Source organism: Lycium barbarum, chromosome 8 (assembly GCF_019175385.1).
Source record: "Lycium barbarum isolate Lr01 chromosome 8, ASM1917538v2, whole genome shotgun sequence".
Lineage (NCBI taxonomy): Eukaryota > Viridiplantae > Streptophyta > Magnoliopsida > Solanales > Solanaceae > Lycium > Lycium barbarum.
The window spans coordinates 132,686,429-132,706,066 of record NC_083344.1 but is presented as its reverse complement, the minus strand read 5'-3'; the positions used below and the strand labels follow the sequence as shown (position 1 = coordinate 132,706,066).

General features: G+C 33.9%; 1 protein-coding gene across 2 annotated transcripts; it reads right to left on the bottom strand.

The window, feature by feature from the left end:
- Positions 1–11,864: 11,864 nt before the first annotated feature.
- Positions 11,865–19,166, bottom strand: LOC132607573 (stomatal closure-related actin-binding protein 3-like). 2 transcript variants are annotated; one of them, XM_060321600.1, is made up of 13 exons: positions 18,908–19,166; positions 17,150–17,450; positions 16,503–16,631; positions 16,255–16,347; positions 15,993–16,133; positions 15,084–15,152; positions 14,664–14,747; positions 14,091–14,271; positions 13,735–13,851; positions 13,526–13,584; positions 13,249–13,383; positions 12,560–12,709; positions 11,865–12,217 (listed from the first exon to the last, which is right to left on the bottom strand). In XM_060321600.1, the coding sequence occupies exons 2-13, from the start codon at positions 17,435–17,437 to the stop codon at positions 12,179–12,181; spliced, it is 1,485 nt and encodes a 494-aa protein (XP_060177583.1). In that variant the 5' UTR covers positions 17,438–17,450; positions 18,908–19,166; the 3' UTR covers positions 11,865–12,178. The 2 variants fall into 2 exon arrangements, with proteins under 2 accessions (XP_060177583.1, XP_060177584.1); XM_060321601.1 differs by lacking the exon at positions 18,908–19,166 and adding an exon at positions 18,124–18,261.
- Between the last annotated feature and the right edge of the window lie 472 nt (positions 19,167–19,638).

Sequence of the window (19,638 nt, the reverse complement as noted above, 5' to 3'; positions counted from 1 at the left end):
CTTAAACTGACGCAGCAGATTTGAAAAAGAGAAACTCAACTTGGCAAGCCGAACTCAACTCAACTTGGCAAACAGGAAATATTCTCAATGATCAAAATGAAAATAAAAGATGGATCAGATAAGGAAGACTCAGGCACAAAATCCACAAGCTGACAGTTTGCAACATAATATAAAGAGAGGTCCATTCTCCACTTCTTAACAAGCTGCTAACTTAATGGCAAAACCAAACAAATAGCACACAAACATAGCTTATAAATTTAGGATACTGAATCTCAAAACATGGTTCAGCTTCAGCTATTAGAGCAAAACTCAACTAAAAGACATTCTGAAACTATAATTTGGAATGCAGTGACTTGACATTTAATTGAAGAAATGATGTAATGATCACTCTTTAGCTTCTTATTTGAGAACGAAGAATGGCAGCAACTAACTTCCTATTCCTTCCCCTTTATCCAATATCCAGTCAAGTATATCTGGTTTTCTTCCTAGTATAAAAAGTTCGAATCAAATAGCTGGCTAAACTTTTGAAGAGTAAACGAGCACCACACAGGAGGGATAGGCAATCCATAATCAAATACATTATCATCCTATGCAGATGCAGATTTTTAAAACAATCTTCTCATGTAAAACAGATTCAGAATCAGGAAAAAAAAAGGTTTAGAGAACTGCCCATGCACAGAAGGTCTATAATTGAGATATATTAAAACAGGGTAGAGCTATGCAAACGAGTCTAGTCAAATCCCAATCCTAATGTTGGTGTAACTACAACAATGAAACATTGATTGCAGCTTGGGGAATGCATGTCTCCTGTCATTCTAATCCTATAATTATCAGAACTGATGAAATTTTCTACTGAGCTCTTCTTAAGCAAGTACAATGGCACATTTGTCAAGAAAGAAGAAGACACAACAAATCTTTAAACAAATTAAACCTCCGTGATAGACAAAGAAAGATGTATGCAATCTGTAAGCAAAATAAAGATATGTGAACAATGCATAAACCCATAGTTTTTATTATCTGATAAGCAATCTCGACACCTTAACTTATTCTAATTCAAGCAACCCACCATATAAGCATTGAACTTAACATAAAAATCAGCGAAGGAACTGAACAGATATGAGACTGGTCGAGTCGCCTGAAGAATTAACTGTGATTCAGAGAGAATAGCAAAGAATACAGTGACTAGTCAACCAAAGTAATGAAAGTAGCAGCAAAGAGAAGAGTGATAATGCGGACAGTGATGACTAACAAGAGAACACAAGCAAGGAAAAACAAGCAGATGTAAAAGTAAAACTCACTCAATAACATGAAGGAAACAGAAGGTAAACATACAAAACAACTGGGTATCAAAGGGAAAACAACCTTCAGGCAGTGTGAGCAATCAAATAGGGCTACTGGATTCATGTTCACATTGACATATGCAAACAAAGCTAATAATAATGCATAGATGAAATGACCCCTGAGATGCATACAAACTAGTATCCAGCTTATCATGCAAAAGGTTCGACACACCACAATTTTAAACTTCTTGAGGCCAAATATCATTTTGGATATCCTTTCTATTGGACAGCGTATTGAAATATACGTGCTTAAGGTGAGATTATACTACCAAATACCAAAAAAAAAAAGTCATTTAATTAACATGAGAAAGGCATGACCAGATCAAACTAACAAAACTATAGCTTAACTCTGCTAGCAATTATACCAAAACGATGTATCCCCTTAAAACACACTCATTAATCTCATCATAATTTAATCACCTGCCAATCCCCACATTGAATAAATAGAAAAAAAAACTGAACCAGACTGTGAAAGCAAGAAAAGAAACAGGGCAGATTTTAGGACTGCTATATTCTCTTCTTCTATGTGGTTTAAACTGATCGAGTGCGAGGGGATAGTTACAACCTCATGGTCTGAAATAATGTATTTTTTTTTTGTTAAAACTGAGCCTAGGCAGTATCAAATTAACTAGCAAACAACATCCACATGTTATATAATCACTTCATCATATCTCACCCCAAACAGATTGCGTCCACATCCAGTTATATTACCTTAACAGATAGAGTAGACGAGGGAAAGTGTTGACCTATTCTGACCATATAGACAGTATACCTAGAATATGTATCAGGGTGTGTATATCGGGTGTATACCGAATGTATATCTTCTTCTTATCTTGTTAGCTCATTGTATACCACATGTATATTCGGCTCTAAATGGATTCTAAGTTCTGGGAATTCAGTCTAGACATCCAAACTACAGTATACACCTTTCAAATTCATTTTTTGCGACTAAAATTCTATCCTAACAGCTCCCAAACATCAAAGGAATAATACGACGACACAGAAAACTACATAACTACTAAATAGCAGAATCAGCTAAAATTTAACTAAAAGCAGAAATTAAAGACTAGAAGTGATAAATGTATCGAGGTTCACCTGTTTTGTGCGCAATGAACTGAGGCGTCGAAGTCGTCGAATCTACACTCTCGTTATGAATAGACCCGAACACGAGCGAACCCAAAACAGAATGGAATTTTAAACAAAAAGTCCCAGATTTAGAGTAGGTAAAGTAGAAAATGTTGAGGGTAGTAAAGAATCCTTTCTTTGATGAATCAAGCCAGATATATTTAAAAAAAAAGGAGTAGGCGTTCTTTTTCTTCGAAAACGTTCCGTCTTCCCAAAATCTGAAAAATCCCCCCTTTAGGCTGAATTTCAAGAAAATGTTTTTAAACAAAGTTGATGAAAACTGTCCTTTTCTCGGAGATTTGAGGTGATTAAACTTGTGTTTTGTGGGGAGGTTTTTTGTTTCCCCGATCTTCCCTTTTTTCTCTTTTCTCCCCCTGTCAACGATCCAAGCACAACAATTTATAGGGTTTAAGAAAGGAAAGGGAGGAGCGTATGAGAGAGAGGAGCGGGGGGGACAGAGAAGAGTGGAGGCGGCATAAGCGTGGGGAACAAAGATAGCTGGATGTGCAGAGGCGTGGAGATGAGGGGACAAGGGAACGTGGATGAGCAGGGAGCAGGCGTGGGGATGAGGATGGTGGAGAGGAACGTGGGCGTGGGGGACAGCAGTTGAGATGGCAGAGGCGGGTCAGAAGAGAGAAGGTGAGGGAGACGATGTGGAGAGAGAGAGGTGAGGGATGAAGAGAAGGGAGAGAGGAGGCGAAAGATGAAGAAGAAAGAGGGAAAGGGATTAGGGTAAAAGAAGGTGAAGGGGTTTGGGCTGATCGGGTCGGGTCGAGTAAATAATTGGGCTGGACCGGGTAGTTTAGGATATGGGCTGGTCCGTTTGGGCTGGCCTATTAATTTTAAATGTGGGTTGAAAATGCGGGTTGGGTATAAAAATGTGGGTTGTTCGTTTGGGTAGGAAATAATATTGTATTTGTATTTTAAGCCATTAATTTGCTAAAAAATATTGGTCCTTCCTCCGCTATTTTAATTATTTCCGGTCTTCTAATTTAGTAACTAGTACAATATTTATTATGTGAAGATAAATAGTAATTGGTAAGGATTTACAAAGTGTTGTCTTGTAATTAATTTAACGAGTCCAAACTCAAAAAAAATGAAATGATGACAAAATCATTAAAAATTTGTGGTAAAGTAATACTCGTAATGTTAAAAAATAAAAAGTAGCGAAAATAATAGTAGTGAAAATAAAGTATTTGGCTCGTCAGTTAGACGCCCGAGTGAATAAAATTAAATAAAGGAGGGACAAAATTGGGTGTCAACACTTAGAACTCAATTCCAATAACGAATTTCTTATACATGTCACCAAGGTGGCCAAGTAGTCACCATCAATATTCTTAACTTTACATGTTGTGGCTACTGCAACAGCATTTCCTACACAATGATTTGGCAATGGTGGGACAAATCACGTTCGTATATTTACAAGGTTAGCCAATTTTGATGACCCTGAATTTGCACTAGCCATGACACATTTCCATATTAGAGCTGATACAACTTCAACACGAGTGGGCCTTGGTTCATCATCGCTCACGGCCTTAGCCCTGAGCGATGCTATAGTAGAAGCATCAAAGATAAATAATTTAGGGACACGCTGCTCGTTACCAAAGAATTTTGTAAATTCAGACTGCAACGTGGGCCCGTTTGAAATATAGGGAATAGTTGGTGGTAAGAATTTTGCAGCTGCAATGAGTTCAGATGAATCGTTGCAGCTGCTACCTTGGGCAGTTATTGCCCAGGCATTGGCGAGGTTATACAACGTTGCCCTGTCAGCAATTTTGTGAAAAGCACACATACAAATAGCCATACCTCCACAATTGAAAAGTGTTAATGAAGGGATATAAGGTTGAATTATGGAATATTTTCGAGCCAGTTTTAGCAGTAGTATTGGGGAGCAAATCTTTGGCTACGTCAAGATTTCTAAGAACGTTTTCAAATTCATAATTATGAGCAAACACCTCGTAAAAAGGTGCCCCCTCATCGTTGCATTCGATTGAGTAATTGCCCTTAATTCAACCAGCAAAAAGGTAAAATCTAGCAAGCGTTTCAGATAAAGAATGTGCGAAGGAGAATCATAAATAGAATGTGCGAAGGAGATTCATATGAAATTACACAATGTGTGAACGCAATATAAGTACTTCAACAACTCTAAATTTCGTTCCAACGCACAAATCTCTGTAACAATCAGCAGTAATCTCTGTATAATTAGTTCAGATTATTTTAAAATTAGTAAAGATCTAAATTAGAGGAATAGATTCGCCTCAAACACGGCCAAAAGTTTTTTCCAAGCTTTGAAAAATACCAAGTATTAAAATTGCCAATATTTGGAATTGAAAGAAGGGAACCCTAAAATTTTACCGTCAATTTTCTTTGCCTCAAGGGCAGCGAAAAAGGAATTGAAAGGAGGAAGCCCTAAAATCTTAAGCAAAAAAGAAGTAAAAGGAAGGAAACCCAACAAAATCTTACCGCCAATTTATTTTTTCTTCCATATATGTCGCTCCATATATGAAATTCTCCATATTTTTCGGTAGCACAATGTATTAGTGGGCGGACTCAACCAATTTTAACCAAAATGGGACCGATTTTTGAGAAAAAACTGAGCCAAAATCTATAGACCCGTATCTTAGGCTACACTGATATTGGTAATGGGAAGTTTTGTTAACTCTTTGAAATGGGTCTTCGTATGTTTGCTGAATAGGAGTTCTTTTTGTTTTTTAAGGAGTATGATGTGGCACTTTCACATCCTAAGTTTAATTCTTTTTTTTTAAATTACTTTTACAAGACTTATTGGATGACTTACATATATATTTATCTTAAATATATTATTTTTATCACATATTTTAGTTCCAACTCTTTGGTTGAATATACAACTAATATTATATGTATTCACTAATTTTGAGTTCTCGTGGTAATTAAATAAGAATGGTTTAACAATTAAAGAAATGTATAGAAATTTTCAATATTAGTTGTAAATGGGGGTGCGTAGATACCTATTTCCATACCAAAATCGAAAAAATTATATCGTGGTTTTGATATTATGGTATTTGATACGGTATTTGGTATGCAATTAAATTTTTTTGGCATTCGGTATGGTATTTGGTATTTATAAAGAAAATAATAAAATAACGAATATCATACCGAAGTATAGTTACATATACAGTTCATAAAAATTAGTATTATTGTACTAACAAATATATAAACTAGTACTATTACAAAACTAAAATTGTTCAAATGTTGAAACTTTGCCTACTCTATCTTGATTGAAGTATCTTTTCGTGTAATCGATTTACGTAATAAGGGAATTACTTGCATTTTCTTTTGAATATTTTTACATGTGTGAGTTGTTATAGTACGATATAATTGAGACATTTCTTAAATAGCAGAACGTCATAATTCTCTACGATATGAATATGTAAGTTGAAGTGGATCAAATGATTACTGATTTACCGTAATAACGCAAAATACCAAAATCGTATTTAAACTGAACCATACCGAATTAATTTGATATATATGGTAATGGTATAGTATTTTTAGAAATCGAGAATCGAAATTACCGTACTGAAGCTTTAAATACCGTATCATGCCCACCCCTAGTTGTAAATTTCGATTGTTTATAGCTAGTTTTAAAAAGGATGTTCAAATGATATACATCCTCGCAATATTCTCAATTAGGCTCGTTTTTTGAGTTACTATCAATCTTCATATTTTTACAGATGACTTAAAATTTTATCCTTGCCAGAAATTTAGATTATTTGTAATTCAAGGGGGGAAAATACCTTCAATCTCTAACGTAGGTGCCAAAAAGGAACGAGAATTATATTAGAAGCCCAAAAAAGAACACAACCTTCGATGCCATAAACAGAATAAAACCATGCATATTGTGGTCCTAATTATATGACTTTGATGCAATGTCCTTCGAACGTGGATTCACGTAGCTACATCACGCCACCATACGAAGATAGTATATAGAACAAACCTAGATCATTCATGGAGTTTAAAGGTGAATCATTTTGTTTCTCTCCTAACTATATATAAGATTTCCTACAGATTGACAAAGCAATTAGATTCAAATTTGGTTTGGATAAATCAAATAATGTATGTAGAAAATAATTAAAAATCATAATTAAGTGATGATATATTAAAGAAAAAAATAATTCACACATTTAATTAATTAAAATTGATGTACTCTAACATGTATTTGTCCTCTTTGAAAGATTATTCACAATATTAGTGACTTCTTAATTATCATTCTTGAGATTTAAATAAATTGTTTTGGGTGTAGATTTTAAATGAATTTGTCGTTGAACTTTGCAAATGATCCGTATTGGTCCTTGAACTTTATGGAATGGCCAAAATATAACATAAGATAAAATTTTCTCTAAATTGTATTGTCCGGGGGAAATTTTTGACCTTTGTCCTATAAAGAATGATGGATAATTTTTAAAAAATTAGTTTTCCAACATTAGGTGTAAATGTCGATAATTAGTGACTAATAATATGACATTTAAAACAATTGTCATAATGTATTCGACATTTATATCAAATGTCATTATTTAACGACATTTTCGCCAAATGTCGTTAAAAACAACGACATTTTGCAACAAATGTCATAATATTATTCGACATTTGTATCAAATGTCATTGTTTTAATGACATTTCAGCTAAATGTCGTTAAAAATAATGACATTTTTTAACAAATGTCGTTATTTTAGCGACACTTGGGACTAAATGTGTTGTTTTAATGACATTTTGCCCCAGATGTCATTCTTCTTATGACATTTGGCATCAAATGTCGTTCTTTTTACGACATTTGTTCATAAATGTCAAGAAATTCCTTATTTCCTGACATTTATTTGAAATGTCACCAAATAAATGTCGTCGTATCTCTACTATCTTGTAGTGAAACAAATAATCTTGATGAATTGATTGCCCTTGCTTGCTCAAAGGAATATGATTCACCAGCATCCATGGGAGATGGAAAAAATAGAGCTAAGGGAGCAAATAGGGGTATTGCCATTTGATCCAAATAAGAGTATTCAAAGCATTTAAGGTGATTTGGAGTAGGAGAAAGAGGTCTAATTAGCTCCATAGAAACTATCTCAATCTTTCTTTCCATGGCTAATTTGCTGATTATGCAACTATTAAGTATAATTTGCTTATATATAGTGAATATCAACTTGTAATCAACGGTAGATTGAGGTACCTTATGATGTTCTGATTCAAATTTTTAATTATAAAGTTAAACTGTACGTCTCATGATGTGGTATCAATTAATGCTAGAATGAGTTGTAAAGGTTCATTTATTCATAAATTATAATTACATTGTAGTCAATTCAATAGATTATGCGCAGTTTATATACTAGTATCGTTTCATGTCCTCATCTAAATGGATGATCAGAGTTGAAATTCATGTAATTTCTTAAAAAAAACTAGAAGAATGTTTTAATTAAATTAAACAATTGATTAACGCATACTAATAGAAAAAACAATACGAATTGGGTGGCCAACTGCATAAATTTATGTTTGATCCATATAATATATAGATATACGAGTCTAGTGAAAATCATTACACGTATGGCTTCTTCTTTTTTCCGGTTAAACATTACACGTATGGCTTGTTAGTCAATCAGCACCAAATGATGGAAGTAAAATATAGGTAGAGTCCAATTAAAAAATTTATGTCAGCTGATTAGATTTTTGCACCCCTTACTATGTCAACTTAGTAGGCGTTTGGCCATAGATATCAAAAACAAATTCATTTTTTTTTGGAATTTTTGAACAACAATAGGGACGAATTTGAGAGAGAAATACTTGAGGTTATTTTCTTCAATTCGAATTCTGATTATTTTTCTATTTATGAAGTAAACCAAATTTCTTATCCTGTTCTTCGATCACGATGGGATTTTCCTGCTAAAAATACCTTGGGAATTACTGAACATTTTCGTTTTGCCCATGTCTAGGGATATGCCTGATGGGAAAGAGGTTAAGAGACTCAGGAGAAGATTATTTGCTTGTGCCTTTGATATTCTCACGGGCTTCAATGTTAGAATTTGAAGCCAAACAAGGAAGGCTCTGGAAGGAGAGTAATGATGATGGTGACAGGCTCAGGTTTATCACTTTAAGCCTGTAAGTATTTCATTTCGTCAGATATACTACTTCAATGTTGTGGTGAGCTTTTTTCTACTTTTCTGCTTGGATTTTATTCTCAATTGTTGCTATTATAAACTCCTTCTACTCGTGGTCAAATTTTGTTTTTGCCTTAGTGAGATGACTGATTACATTGCTTGAAAGTCTAATAATTTAGACTAAAGATGAGAAGATATTTAGAAGGTATGAGTTCCTTTTGCAAAGCATGTTTCCGGTCAAACCTTTTGAACTACATTTTAAGCCATTTTTTTGTTCCTATTTTAAGCCACTTTTCCCTAATGAAGATTTGTATATAAATGTTATTGTGCCATTAAGAGTTTTGATTTCTCCACAAAAATCTGTTGTAAGTGGACTCTACAACAGAGAATTTGATAATGTTGAAAACAAGAAACCCCAACACTCTCATGGATGTCATCATATCGAATTTTCTCTCCTGCCTTCTTTAAAAGCAGTTGGAAACAACTTCGTCATATGATGTTTTGTATTTTTAAATTAAAATGTATGAGAGTAAAAGGTGAAAAATAGATGGCAATAGAAGATGTGTGGAAAAATAAATGGCAATAGAAGAAGAAGAAGAAGAAGAAGAAGAAGACAGTGTAAACATTCCGATAGTGTTACTGGAAATGAATGCCATGAATTTTATTAAGGCTATGCCATAAATACAACACACACTCAAATTAAATATCTAAAAAGAATATATTGTCTCACATTTGTTCGAATTTTATGAAGTAATCCAAATATTAAGTCCAACTCAATAATAGTTAGCTCGACGAGATTTTTAGAATCCATGTAAACATTGAACAATATAAAAGGGCAGGGGTGCACTAAGCTCCTCCTATGCACGGGATTCAGGGAAGGGTCGGACCACAAGGGCTATTGTACGTAACCTTACCCTGTAATTTTTTGCTGTTTTTAGTTCTCTTTTTCTCTCTGTTTTTTCTATTTACAGTTGATTTGAACGAAAAGCGGTTATCAAAATCCTCACTTCTTCTCCGTTTGTCTACAGTTGCTTTGAACAGTAATTGATAATCAAATCTTCACTTCTCCATCGTTTCTGGAATCCTTTTTTTACATTCTTTGGATAGCATGCCTTTGATACCGATTTTCGTTCCCTTGATTATTGAAAGACTGTTTCGACGGCTCGAACCGGTGAACAATATGCACTAACAAAAAAAAAGTCGAATGGTGTGTTTATTTCGTGATAGAGAGAGCATTAGCTGCATGGTCTTTTGGAGTTTAATTCGAGTTTCATCTATGTGAGTTGCTTAGTCTTTGCGTTTTATTTAAGTTGGAAAACCTGATATCGAGCACCCACTGGTAACTAAAGCCTGTCCTGTGCAGAATATGTGTTCATTCTTCTAGCTTCTAGAGTTCTTGCTTACGTGGATTGGTGATTATTCCTTCTACAATATCCATAATGTATTGATACTCTATCAAGTTGCTGTCAGCTTGAGTTGCTTCAGGCTAGCTGTACTGGATGACAAATTGTTCTTCATACTTTTCTGATAAGTAGAAAGTAGGAAGTGGTTCGTTGTCCTTATTTAATTGGAAAGCATTATACATGATTGATTGTGTATTCATTTTCTTTGTGACATCTACTGTTTCATATGATAGAGCAATATTATTAATAGATAGTCCTTGTGTCGCATATAGGTAAAAATTTAATTGTGACTGTGCTACTTCAAGAAGGTTTTGAAGGTTTTCTTTTACTGCTTATAATGTCATGTGGGAATTGAAATTTCAAAAATTGAATGCATCTCTAAAAATTCATAGCATATGTGCTCATAATAAAAAAATAACTAAGAATCTGTAACATAAGTTCTCGACAGCCAAAATAAATAAGCTATCAATCATGTCTTTTTAAGATGTCACTATGTTGTATATATGTTTGGAGATTTGGTATTCGAGACTAGCCTATCCTCCATCTTGAATACTTATTTTGGTGAACAATGGATAAATACAATTCTTTCTCTGTACCACCAATGAATACAAGTCAACGGATCTTAAATTATGTCATCATAAGGACCTGTATACAATATCTATTGTGCTTTAAGTAATATGGTAAACCAATAGAGGATCAAGTTCTATCGAAAGAATAATTAATGAAAGTAGTACATTATTAAACATGGTTAAAGAGGGAGAGGACAAAAGGAGGATGAGCAATATAGACATCAACACTGATGCATAATTACTGTGACAAAGTGTATAAGAGCTTGATGTGATCTTTATGTTTATTTAAAATATGCTCATGTTTCTGTCATACTCTTTACGGTTGAAACTTGATTTACCTGAACTGCACAAGTAAAGAGATTTTCTGCATTTTACAGAGAAAGTGAAACAACTTGGATGAGACGAGGCTACGAACTATTGCTTGCCAAATTATCTCTGATTCTTTTGTGACATTTATCTATTCAATTTCTTTCCGAGATGTAGCATAATCATGATGCCATGGGATGCCAGAAATTTTTAAGGTGTGCAGTTGTTGCCTGCAATGGAACTTTTTGGTCCTTTACTATTTGTCAGCACACCTACTTCAGAAATCTCCCCGGTAAATATCAACTATTTCAACACTATCATGTTCAATATTTAAGTGTGATTAAAGCTTTTTTCCAATCTTATATTTTTACAACCACGAATTATCCACCTTGTCTACCTTGTAACAGATCCCAATGTTCTTTTCGAAGATCACAACAAAAGTGTGTGCACCTCAGCTAACCACCTTGAAGTCAATGCATCACATTTTGTTAATATGTAAACAGAATGTACATAAGTATACTGTAAATCTCTGTTCAGCTTGTAAAACTCGGCTCCTTACCAAATTTATGTAAAAACCTTATGTTCTCAGTGTTACTTATGTGTACATTTCACAACTTCCTCTTGATCTTTTGTGTGCGTGGATGTTACTTTGAAAGACTTTGCTCAGTAACAACTACATGGAGCTGCTGTATATCTGTTAAGCCTCCTTCAGCACGGGCCATTCTCCCCGTGTATATACATATATATATACACGTATTTGTTTTAAATTTCAGTTTTATAGATATATAGTTTGAGTCGAAGATAATGGATGGAGAAACACTTGATGCTCACAATTAGTAATATGCATCTGTCTCTCAATATAAAGTTTGATTAATCATGCACGACTCCCTAATTCCACTTTGGCTTCTTTTCTCTAAAATGAATTACTCCACATTTTGTAATTCGTACTCCATGTGAATGACCATTCACTATTAGCAGGACGTAGGAAAAAGAAAAAGATAATAGTAAAAAGCAATTTCATTAAAATGCAAATGGACCAATCAATTAGTAAAATTTGTTACAACCAATAATCAGGCAAACCTGAAAAAAAAGAACATTGCCTAGTAGGATGGATGTAACTAATTAGTGGGGAAAAAATTACAATGAAGAAAACATGTTTCATTACTAGTGCACACGCAAATATAATAAGAAATTGATCACTCACATTTAGAAGGAAAAAGAAGAAGCTAATTATAACTCACCAAAAATAAAAGAAAACCTAATTAAGTGACTCTCTCATCAGTGAAGAATAACTTGGAAATCAGTATATATGTCTAGAGCAAAGCATCATCATCAGGTCCAGCAAGAATTACCTGCAATTTAAAATTTTCGGCTTTAGTATCTCTACGAGCAGTGGTGGATTCAAGATTTTAAGTTAGTAACGCACAATATGATTGCACACATTATACCTCAGTGATTAGGCGTTAACTTAGTATACCATATCCAACATTAATGGGATTAATTTACATACACCAACAGTGCAAAGAATTGTTACATTACCAATGCAGTTTAACATGTCCGAGCTGATATAGATAAAAAGAATTCATTTAGCCGATTTCAACTGATTCTAGAATTGATACATAGTTGATTGAGTACTTTATAACTAAAAAAAGATCTGCAGCATGAAGTTAAAGAAACAAACAGAAGCTACTTACATTACAGTCCATGGCGTATTTCCGAGCAGCCATAAGGGCTCCGTTTCTTTCTTTCTCTGATTCAAACACTAACACAAAAGAATGTCCTTTCCTTGGTAGCCAAAACAATGACTTTGCTGCAGAATTTCCCCCTCCTCTAAATCCACATAGCTGAAATAAAAAGTTTTTTTGGGATAAGATATGATTGTCACTTAGTATTTGGTGTGAACAACGTGAGATCTTGTGAACCATTCAAAGAACCTGTGATAATAACTCAAACTGATAGCCTGTTTGGCCAAGCTTCCGGGAAGTTAAAAGTGCTTATTATTTTTAAAAAAAAAATGCTTGTTTTAGAAAGTTGAGGTGTTTGGCCAAGCTTTTAGTGAAAAATAAGTTTTTTTGAGTAGTAGCAAAAGCAGTTATTCAGAAGCTAAAAACAGTAGCTTTTTTCCGGAAGCACTCTTGGAACATAGACCAAGCACGAAGTACTACTCTAATATTGGGATAAGTGATTGTCAAATTAATTAGCCAAACACAAACTGCTACTCTCCAAAAGGACTTTTCCGAAAGGCACTTCTGAGACACTTTTCAAAATAAGCAAATTTTTGGAAGCTTGGTCAAACATGCTATGAATAGTAAACACTGGCAGCGGGCTATTGCCTATTGGAGCACGAATGAACTACTTTCTTGATTATCTTTTCACCAAATACCTGCATAGACGCAGAGTACGAATCTCTAGCTTTTGTAATCCATCCTTTGCCTAACTTCAGCTTTGTTTTCCCGACATGAAAGCAGTGTGCAGAACGTGATGAATAGTTCCGTCCATTCATCTGTGCAATAACCACCTGAAAAAAGAAGAAACGATAATCGGATTGGCATGAAATATAGTCAACTGACAGACAAGTCCATTACTATTATTTAATCACTTATGGAGTTTTTATCTAAGACATCTGCATATATATGCAGAAATTGTATGAGAAAACTTACACTGAATTCAATGTTTGACTTCCGGAAAATTGTCTCCACATAACTCCCCAATCCAGATGCTGTAAGAATCGAGTTAAAAGAACTCATTTTTGTCATTAACATAAATAAAAAAAGATAATACAGGAAGAAAATCTATGACAAAGCAACATTTAGAAGTGACCATTAAGATGGAAACTCATAAATGGAAATAAATGTGGTCCAAGACCAACCTGGATCGATAGGAGCAGCAGTAGTCAGTGAGACTTTTTGGCCATTTGAGATTATATCAGCTTCTAAAAGTCTCCCAACATCAATGGGCTCAGGAGCATAAACAAATTTATCGGCACCTGGTATAGTGAACAAGTAATCATTTTATGGCAAAAATTGTGGTACAAAAAAAGAAGGAAGCACCAGTACCCATAAGTGTACTACAGACATAATTTAGTGTCCTTGTAACATAGACTAACATTGAATTTGTTGAGATGTTAATGAATTTCCACATATCGATGTATGTATTTGCTTTCTTTAGCCGTTTTGAATGAAAGACTTGAGAAGATATATGCAGAATGGAAAGCAGAGTTAATACCAACAATAGGTTCTCTTCTGCTGCATTCAGATGATAAGCGATACCACTGAATTGAACATTTTGAAACATCTAAGGCTTCATCTGAACATGACTGGATTCTTAAGATAGAGCCTAACGTTTCAGAGCCAGTCAACTCATAAAATTTGGATTTATTTTGCCCAGCTCTTCTGCTCATTGCTAGCTGCAAACAATGAGGAATCATCAGTCTTCCAAACAGAAAAGGAGCAGATTTACTACAGCCTCAATAATTCTACTGGACATAATATCGGTAGATAAAAATGTAAAAAGATTCTAGTATCAACACTTATATCCTCTCCGGTTAGTGAAAGGTTAAAAAAGCATTAGAGTTTAAGAGGCTTATGTGTAATTCTCGAAAAATGTAACATATCTGCTTAATTATCTGGGATAGTCTTATCTTCTAAAGGTCATACAGAGCGAAACAATAATAATATTGTACATACGTTGTACAATACTATGTGAATATAATAATGACCGAAAATGTAGTTAAACAAATATATGCTATTTAATATAGGAAGGGCACCTGAATCATTCGATCCTAAACAAGAAGGATACCTCTTTCTTAAGCTTAATTGAAACAGTAGACTTCTCCCTGATCTGAATTCTCAAAGCCCTCAGTTCATGTTCCATGTCCATCACCTTAAATTACAAAAAGATTGTTCATCATAAGTGCATATGAAAGTAAGATAAAAAGGTTGAATGTTGTATGAACATGACCAACGATAAATCGTCAGATGGATCATAAGGGAAAACTTATGGACCATAATTGAAACTTATGGATCATATTGCCCATGCAGTCATAAGAAAAGTTTTACTATAACTTATGGACCATATAACAAAAGATTAGGTTAAGGTAAGAATAACAAAAAACAGACAGAAGAAATTCAAGTTAAGTAGTGCACATTGTCCAAGCAAACTGATATTTCCATATGTTGATAGATATACAAAGTAAAGTGAAGCATATTTAAAGCATACCTTACTAGGCTGATGCAACATTTTTATTCTTCTAGCTTCTTGAACCTCTTCCAGCAGTCCCTCCACTTCCTGAAAAGGACAAGAGTTATTTCCATGGGGAAACAAAACGTTCTTCCTTTCGTGAAAGTAAAATTGTTTTTGTATATAATTACCATAATCAACTATTGTCAAGAAAACAGAAGCCCTAATTTGGATATCTAAAGCGGAAAACCAAACTCAGATGCTTTTGTAGTTCTCGACACATTGAAATTGTCAAGGCAACTGTGGACCATCAGCAAGATTGAGAATAGTTTAGATAAGGTAACCTTGCTGACCTTCAACTCAGATGGAAGTCAAAAAGGGCATCTATTGAGAATTTAGTACGCTTTCTTTCACTTGGCTAAAACTAGTTCTGCATATATGCAGAAAGATGGAATTTATATTTATCACCTCCATAGACACTATATTCTTTTCAGATATTATTAGTCGGCTCAAGACTGAAAATATTTTAGATACGTATGCATACGAGGATTTCTTTTTGCAAGTTTCGTAGTATATAGAAAATGCTGGGTCGAATGTAAGCCTTACGTATTGTATTTTGTGACAAGATAAAAATAATAATAACAACAATGAATGTTCTTTCAAGGCCGATGATCAGAATTTTAGCAGACCAAAAACAAAATAAAAACTTTTTTCCCTTAATGAGTTCGTTATAGTAAATGAAAGACTAAATAAATAAAGCGAAAGCGGAAGAATGAGTTGGACACTAGAACTACTGGGCTAAATTTCAGAAGATCAAAAGCGCAGAAGTTGACTTAATCAATATTTTTAAAAACAAGTCAAACTTCAAAGAGGCAATTTAACAGCCTGAAAATGGAAAATGAATGGATATATATCAAAAATAAAAATGGAACAATGCATGGTAGTTACCTGTTTTGCTGAGGTAGGGGAATTCCTTTCTTCTTCGTCAAGGGCCTCTCCAATTCTTTGCACAACTGATCTGGCACTCTCAATTTCAGCACAAGCAAAAGATCTTTCCTGGTTAACCAATCTTTTAGCATCTTCTGAGGCCTGTAAGAAGGAAAAAAAAAAAAGACTTTTAGTTTCTTTTCTCCATGTTTCTTTCACATACAGAAAAACACAGAAATTAGCAATCGAGGGTTGACCATAATTCAAATGATATATAAATAACCTGCTTGAGAAAATTCACTAGCTTTTTCACTTCAAACTTCTCTTGAATCAGCTCTCCCTCATTTTGTGTCAACTTTACTGCCAAAGCTTCCACCTGGACAAAGTATGCCCGAGGCTTTAGGGAGATATATTTTTGGCTATGTATATCATAGATATTGCTGGGTTCCTTATAGCTTATTACTACCTGGCATGGAAAAAGAATTGAAGCAGAAATACTAGTGTGTGGGATGATTAGCAAAGAAGACTAACCAACGAAATAGCAATTTCAATGTCCTCCTTATTTAGTCCTGTCAATCTTCCTTTGAGAAATTCCAAAGAATCTCTGAGCTTCTTCAAAAGTACATGTCCCTCTAAGGAAGGTGCTTCTCTAATTTTAGCCTGGAAAACGAAAAGCTTTAATTAGTATATAATTCAAGTCCTGTATTTATATCTTCATAAAAAATACATCTATCTCAAAGACCAAAAAAGCAGTAAATGCTGTCCAGTTTCACATGAAAAATTTCATGTCTTTGTTTACCCTTTTCATCTCTATTTTCATACGTGATGTAAAATGAAAATAGTGATGAACAATGTGTTTGACCATGAGAATTATTCACTTTTTCCCGGAATAGATTTTCACTTTATTTCAAAATCAGTGTTTGGTTATAAAATTTCCAAATCCAACTTGGAGTTGGAATCCAGAATTGGAAAAGTGCTCCAAAACGTATTTTCCAACTCCATCTTCATAAATTCCAAATAAAGTGCTCTATTCTCTCCTTCGCAGAAACTATAACCAAACACAACTCAACTTCATAAATTCCAAATAAAGTAAACTATTTGGAATCTATGGCCAAACGCCTACTAAAAGTACCTGAAATCAAATGGCCCTAGACGTGCAAACAGAAAAATGAATGTACCTCATTAGACAATTTAGCTGCAGCAGACAAATTTTTGTCAAATTTGCTAGCAAGGTCACGAACAGAAAGGCGGTTGTGTTGTTCTGTAAGCCGGTTTGTTTCTTCCTCGACTACCTCCTTTAAAGGCGGGCCTTTATTATCCTCTTTTGTCTCCTGTAGAACCTCAAAGTTGGGTCCTAACTTGTATGTTGGAAACTGGTTATTGATCAAGGTCACATCTGTTGATACTGACCGAACTATCTGCATTTGATCAGGCTCATCTACAAATTCTGGACTGACCTTTGTCATTTGACTAGTTTATCTGTTCATCAAGAAGCAATAAAATTTAATATCCCAGCAGACATCAGCAACAGATCAAGTAACTACAAGAAAGGCTCCAGAAATACAGATAGAATATAATTCTTTCCCAAAATTAAATAAAGGTCACATTTTGCATTTAATTCAGATAACTTGAGGTGATGGGATATAACTAAAAACCATTGATGCCCCAAAAAAGACAATCTGGGAAACTAACCATAAGCTTTAGAATAACATGTTGAATATAGGCCTGTAAACCCAAAATAAATAGGTAATTGCCTAAAACTTGGTAACAATAGTGGAAAAGGGTATTCACAAATTAGCAAAACTGCAACTGGTCAAGGAATGAAATATTAAGTAGAGTGTTAATAGAATAAAGTTCCACACACAAAATAAAAAATATACTAAAAGGAGGTAATTTAGGAGTTTTGGTGGGTGAAATGGGGGGCAACATAAAGTTAAAAGGCTGCAATATACAATCAAAGAAGGAACAAAGCATGATTTGGTTAAAGACATAATGATAACTGCTTGAAGTTAGCAATAATTGTATTAACAAAAGCTTACTAGTGAAGATCCATCATCAACAATTCTGATCTTAAATGTCATAAAAGAAATTGACAAAAAAAATAAAGATTCAAAGAGCATTTTCAGAGAAAGTAAAGTGAAAAAAGGCAAACCTCAGATTTTAACTTTGACAACCAAAATAGAGAAGAAAAAAGTGAACTTGTAGAATCAAGAATTAGTACAGTTTTTAAACTGGAGAGATATCAAAATTTGTACTGTAATTATTTCTTGAGAGTGAAAGTTCTTGTAATTTGGTAAAGTAGCTCATCTGTCTTCAAATAGAGAATATGAAGATATCAAACCTAAAGTCTTGACACATGCATTACCAAATTTAGAAACCAAAATTTTCTTTACTGATACAGACATTTCTTTATAATTAACCCTTTTATTTCGCGTGAATATTACTGCATTAAGATGCATAAAGACACAAACTTTCCTTACTAAACATGCTTAAGAAACCAAAATCAAGGCATTTAATTAAGGAAAAAACATCCTTTTACTCACCAGCAAAGCAAACAAAAATCCATCAAGCAAAATAGTTTTAAAATTAAAAAAAATCATGCATTAACAGAAGAACAAACATGGCAGAACCCCATATGAATAAAACACTAAACAATGAATCAAAAATCTTAAAAAATGCTAATACTTACAGATTATTGAGGAACTAGGCATATAATAAAAACAGGAATTTTCCTTAATGTTAATAAGCAAAAATCAAGGCTTGATTAAGGAAAGAACATTCTTTTACTCACCAGCAAAGCAAACAAAGACCGAACAAGAAAAATAGTTTTAAAAAAAAATGTTAAAAAAAGCTTAATGCATTAGCAGAGGAACAAAAATGGAAGAACCCCAAATGAATAAAACACTAAAGAATGAATAAAAAATGCTAATACTTACAGATTATTGAGTAAATTAATTAGGCAGATGAAAAGAACATGTTTTTTAATGTTCTTGAAAATGAAGAACAATATTAGGCCACTTGAAACTGAAAGTTCCTTGAGAAAGAGAGAAGGGTTATGGGAACAAGTGAGAAGAAGAGAGAGATGAATGTTAGGCTTTTCTAAAAGCAAAGTGAAAAAAGAAAAGCTTCCTCTTCTGGTTTACCAGATTTCAGTTTTTCCCTTTTTCTATTTCTCTTTCTGGTCTACTCACAGCTAAGCAAAAGACATTTACAGATACTATATGTACAGTAAGTAGTATCTCATAATAGACTATGGACAGTTACCCTTCCTGGTCCGACTCGCAATATTACTCGGGACTATACTGGATATATTATTATTGTTATAATAGGTTATGGACAGTATCATTAAATTTTTAGCACAATCGGATTGTGATGTGCTCGTAAGTACTCCTTCAATTTTTATTTTTAATCATAAATTTTGAATTCGAGCACTAAATATAGAGTTGCTTCTATTAGGGACGGCTTACCCCTATTGTGAGATTTCTCAGTGTGAATTTATGTTTAGTCAATTAATATAGGTATCGAATACCCTTTTTAGCGCTACATGGGAAGATAATTTCTCTATTCAGCACCCTCCTCTCCCGACTTCAATTACAAACTCTTGCTTCTTGGTCTAACTTGGACTAATCCCTTAGCGGGCAAGAAATTTCTACTAACCAGACAGAAA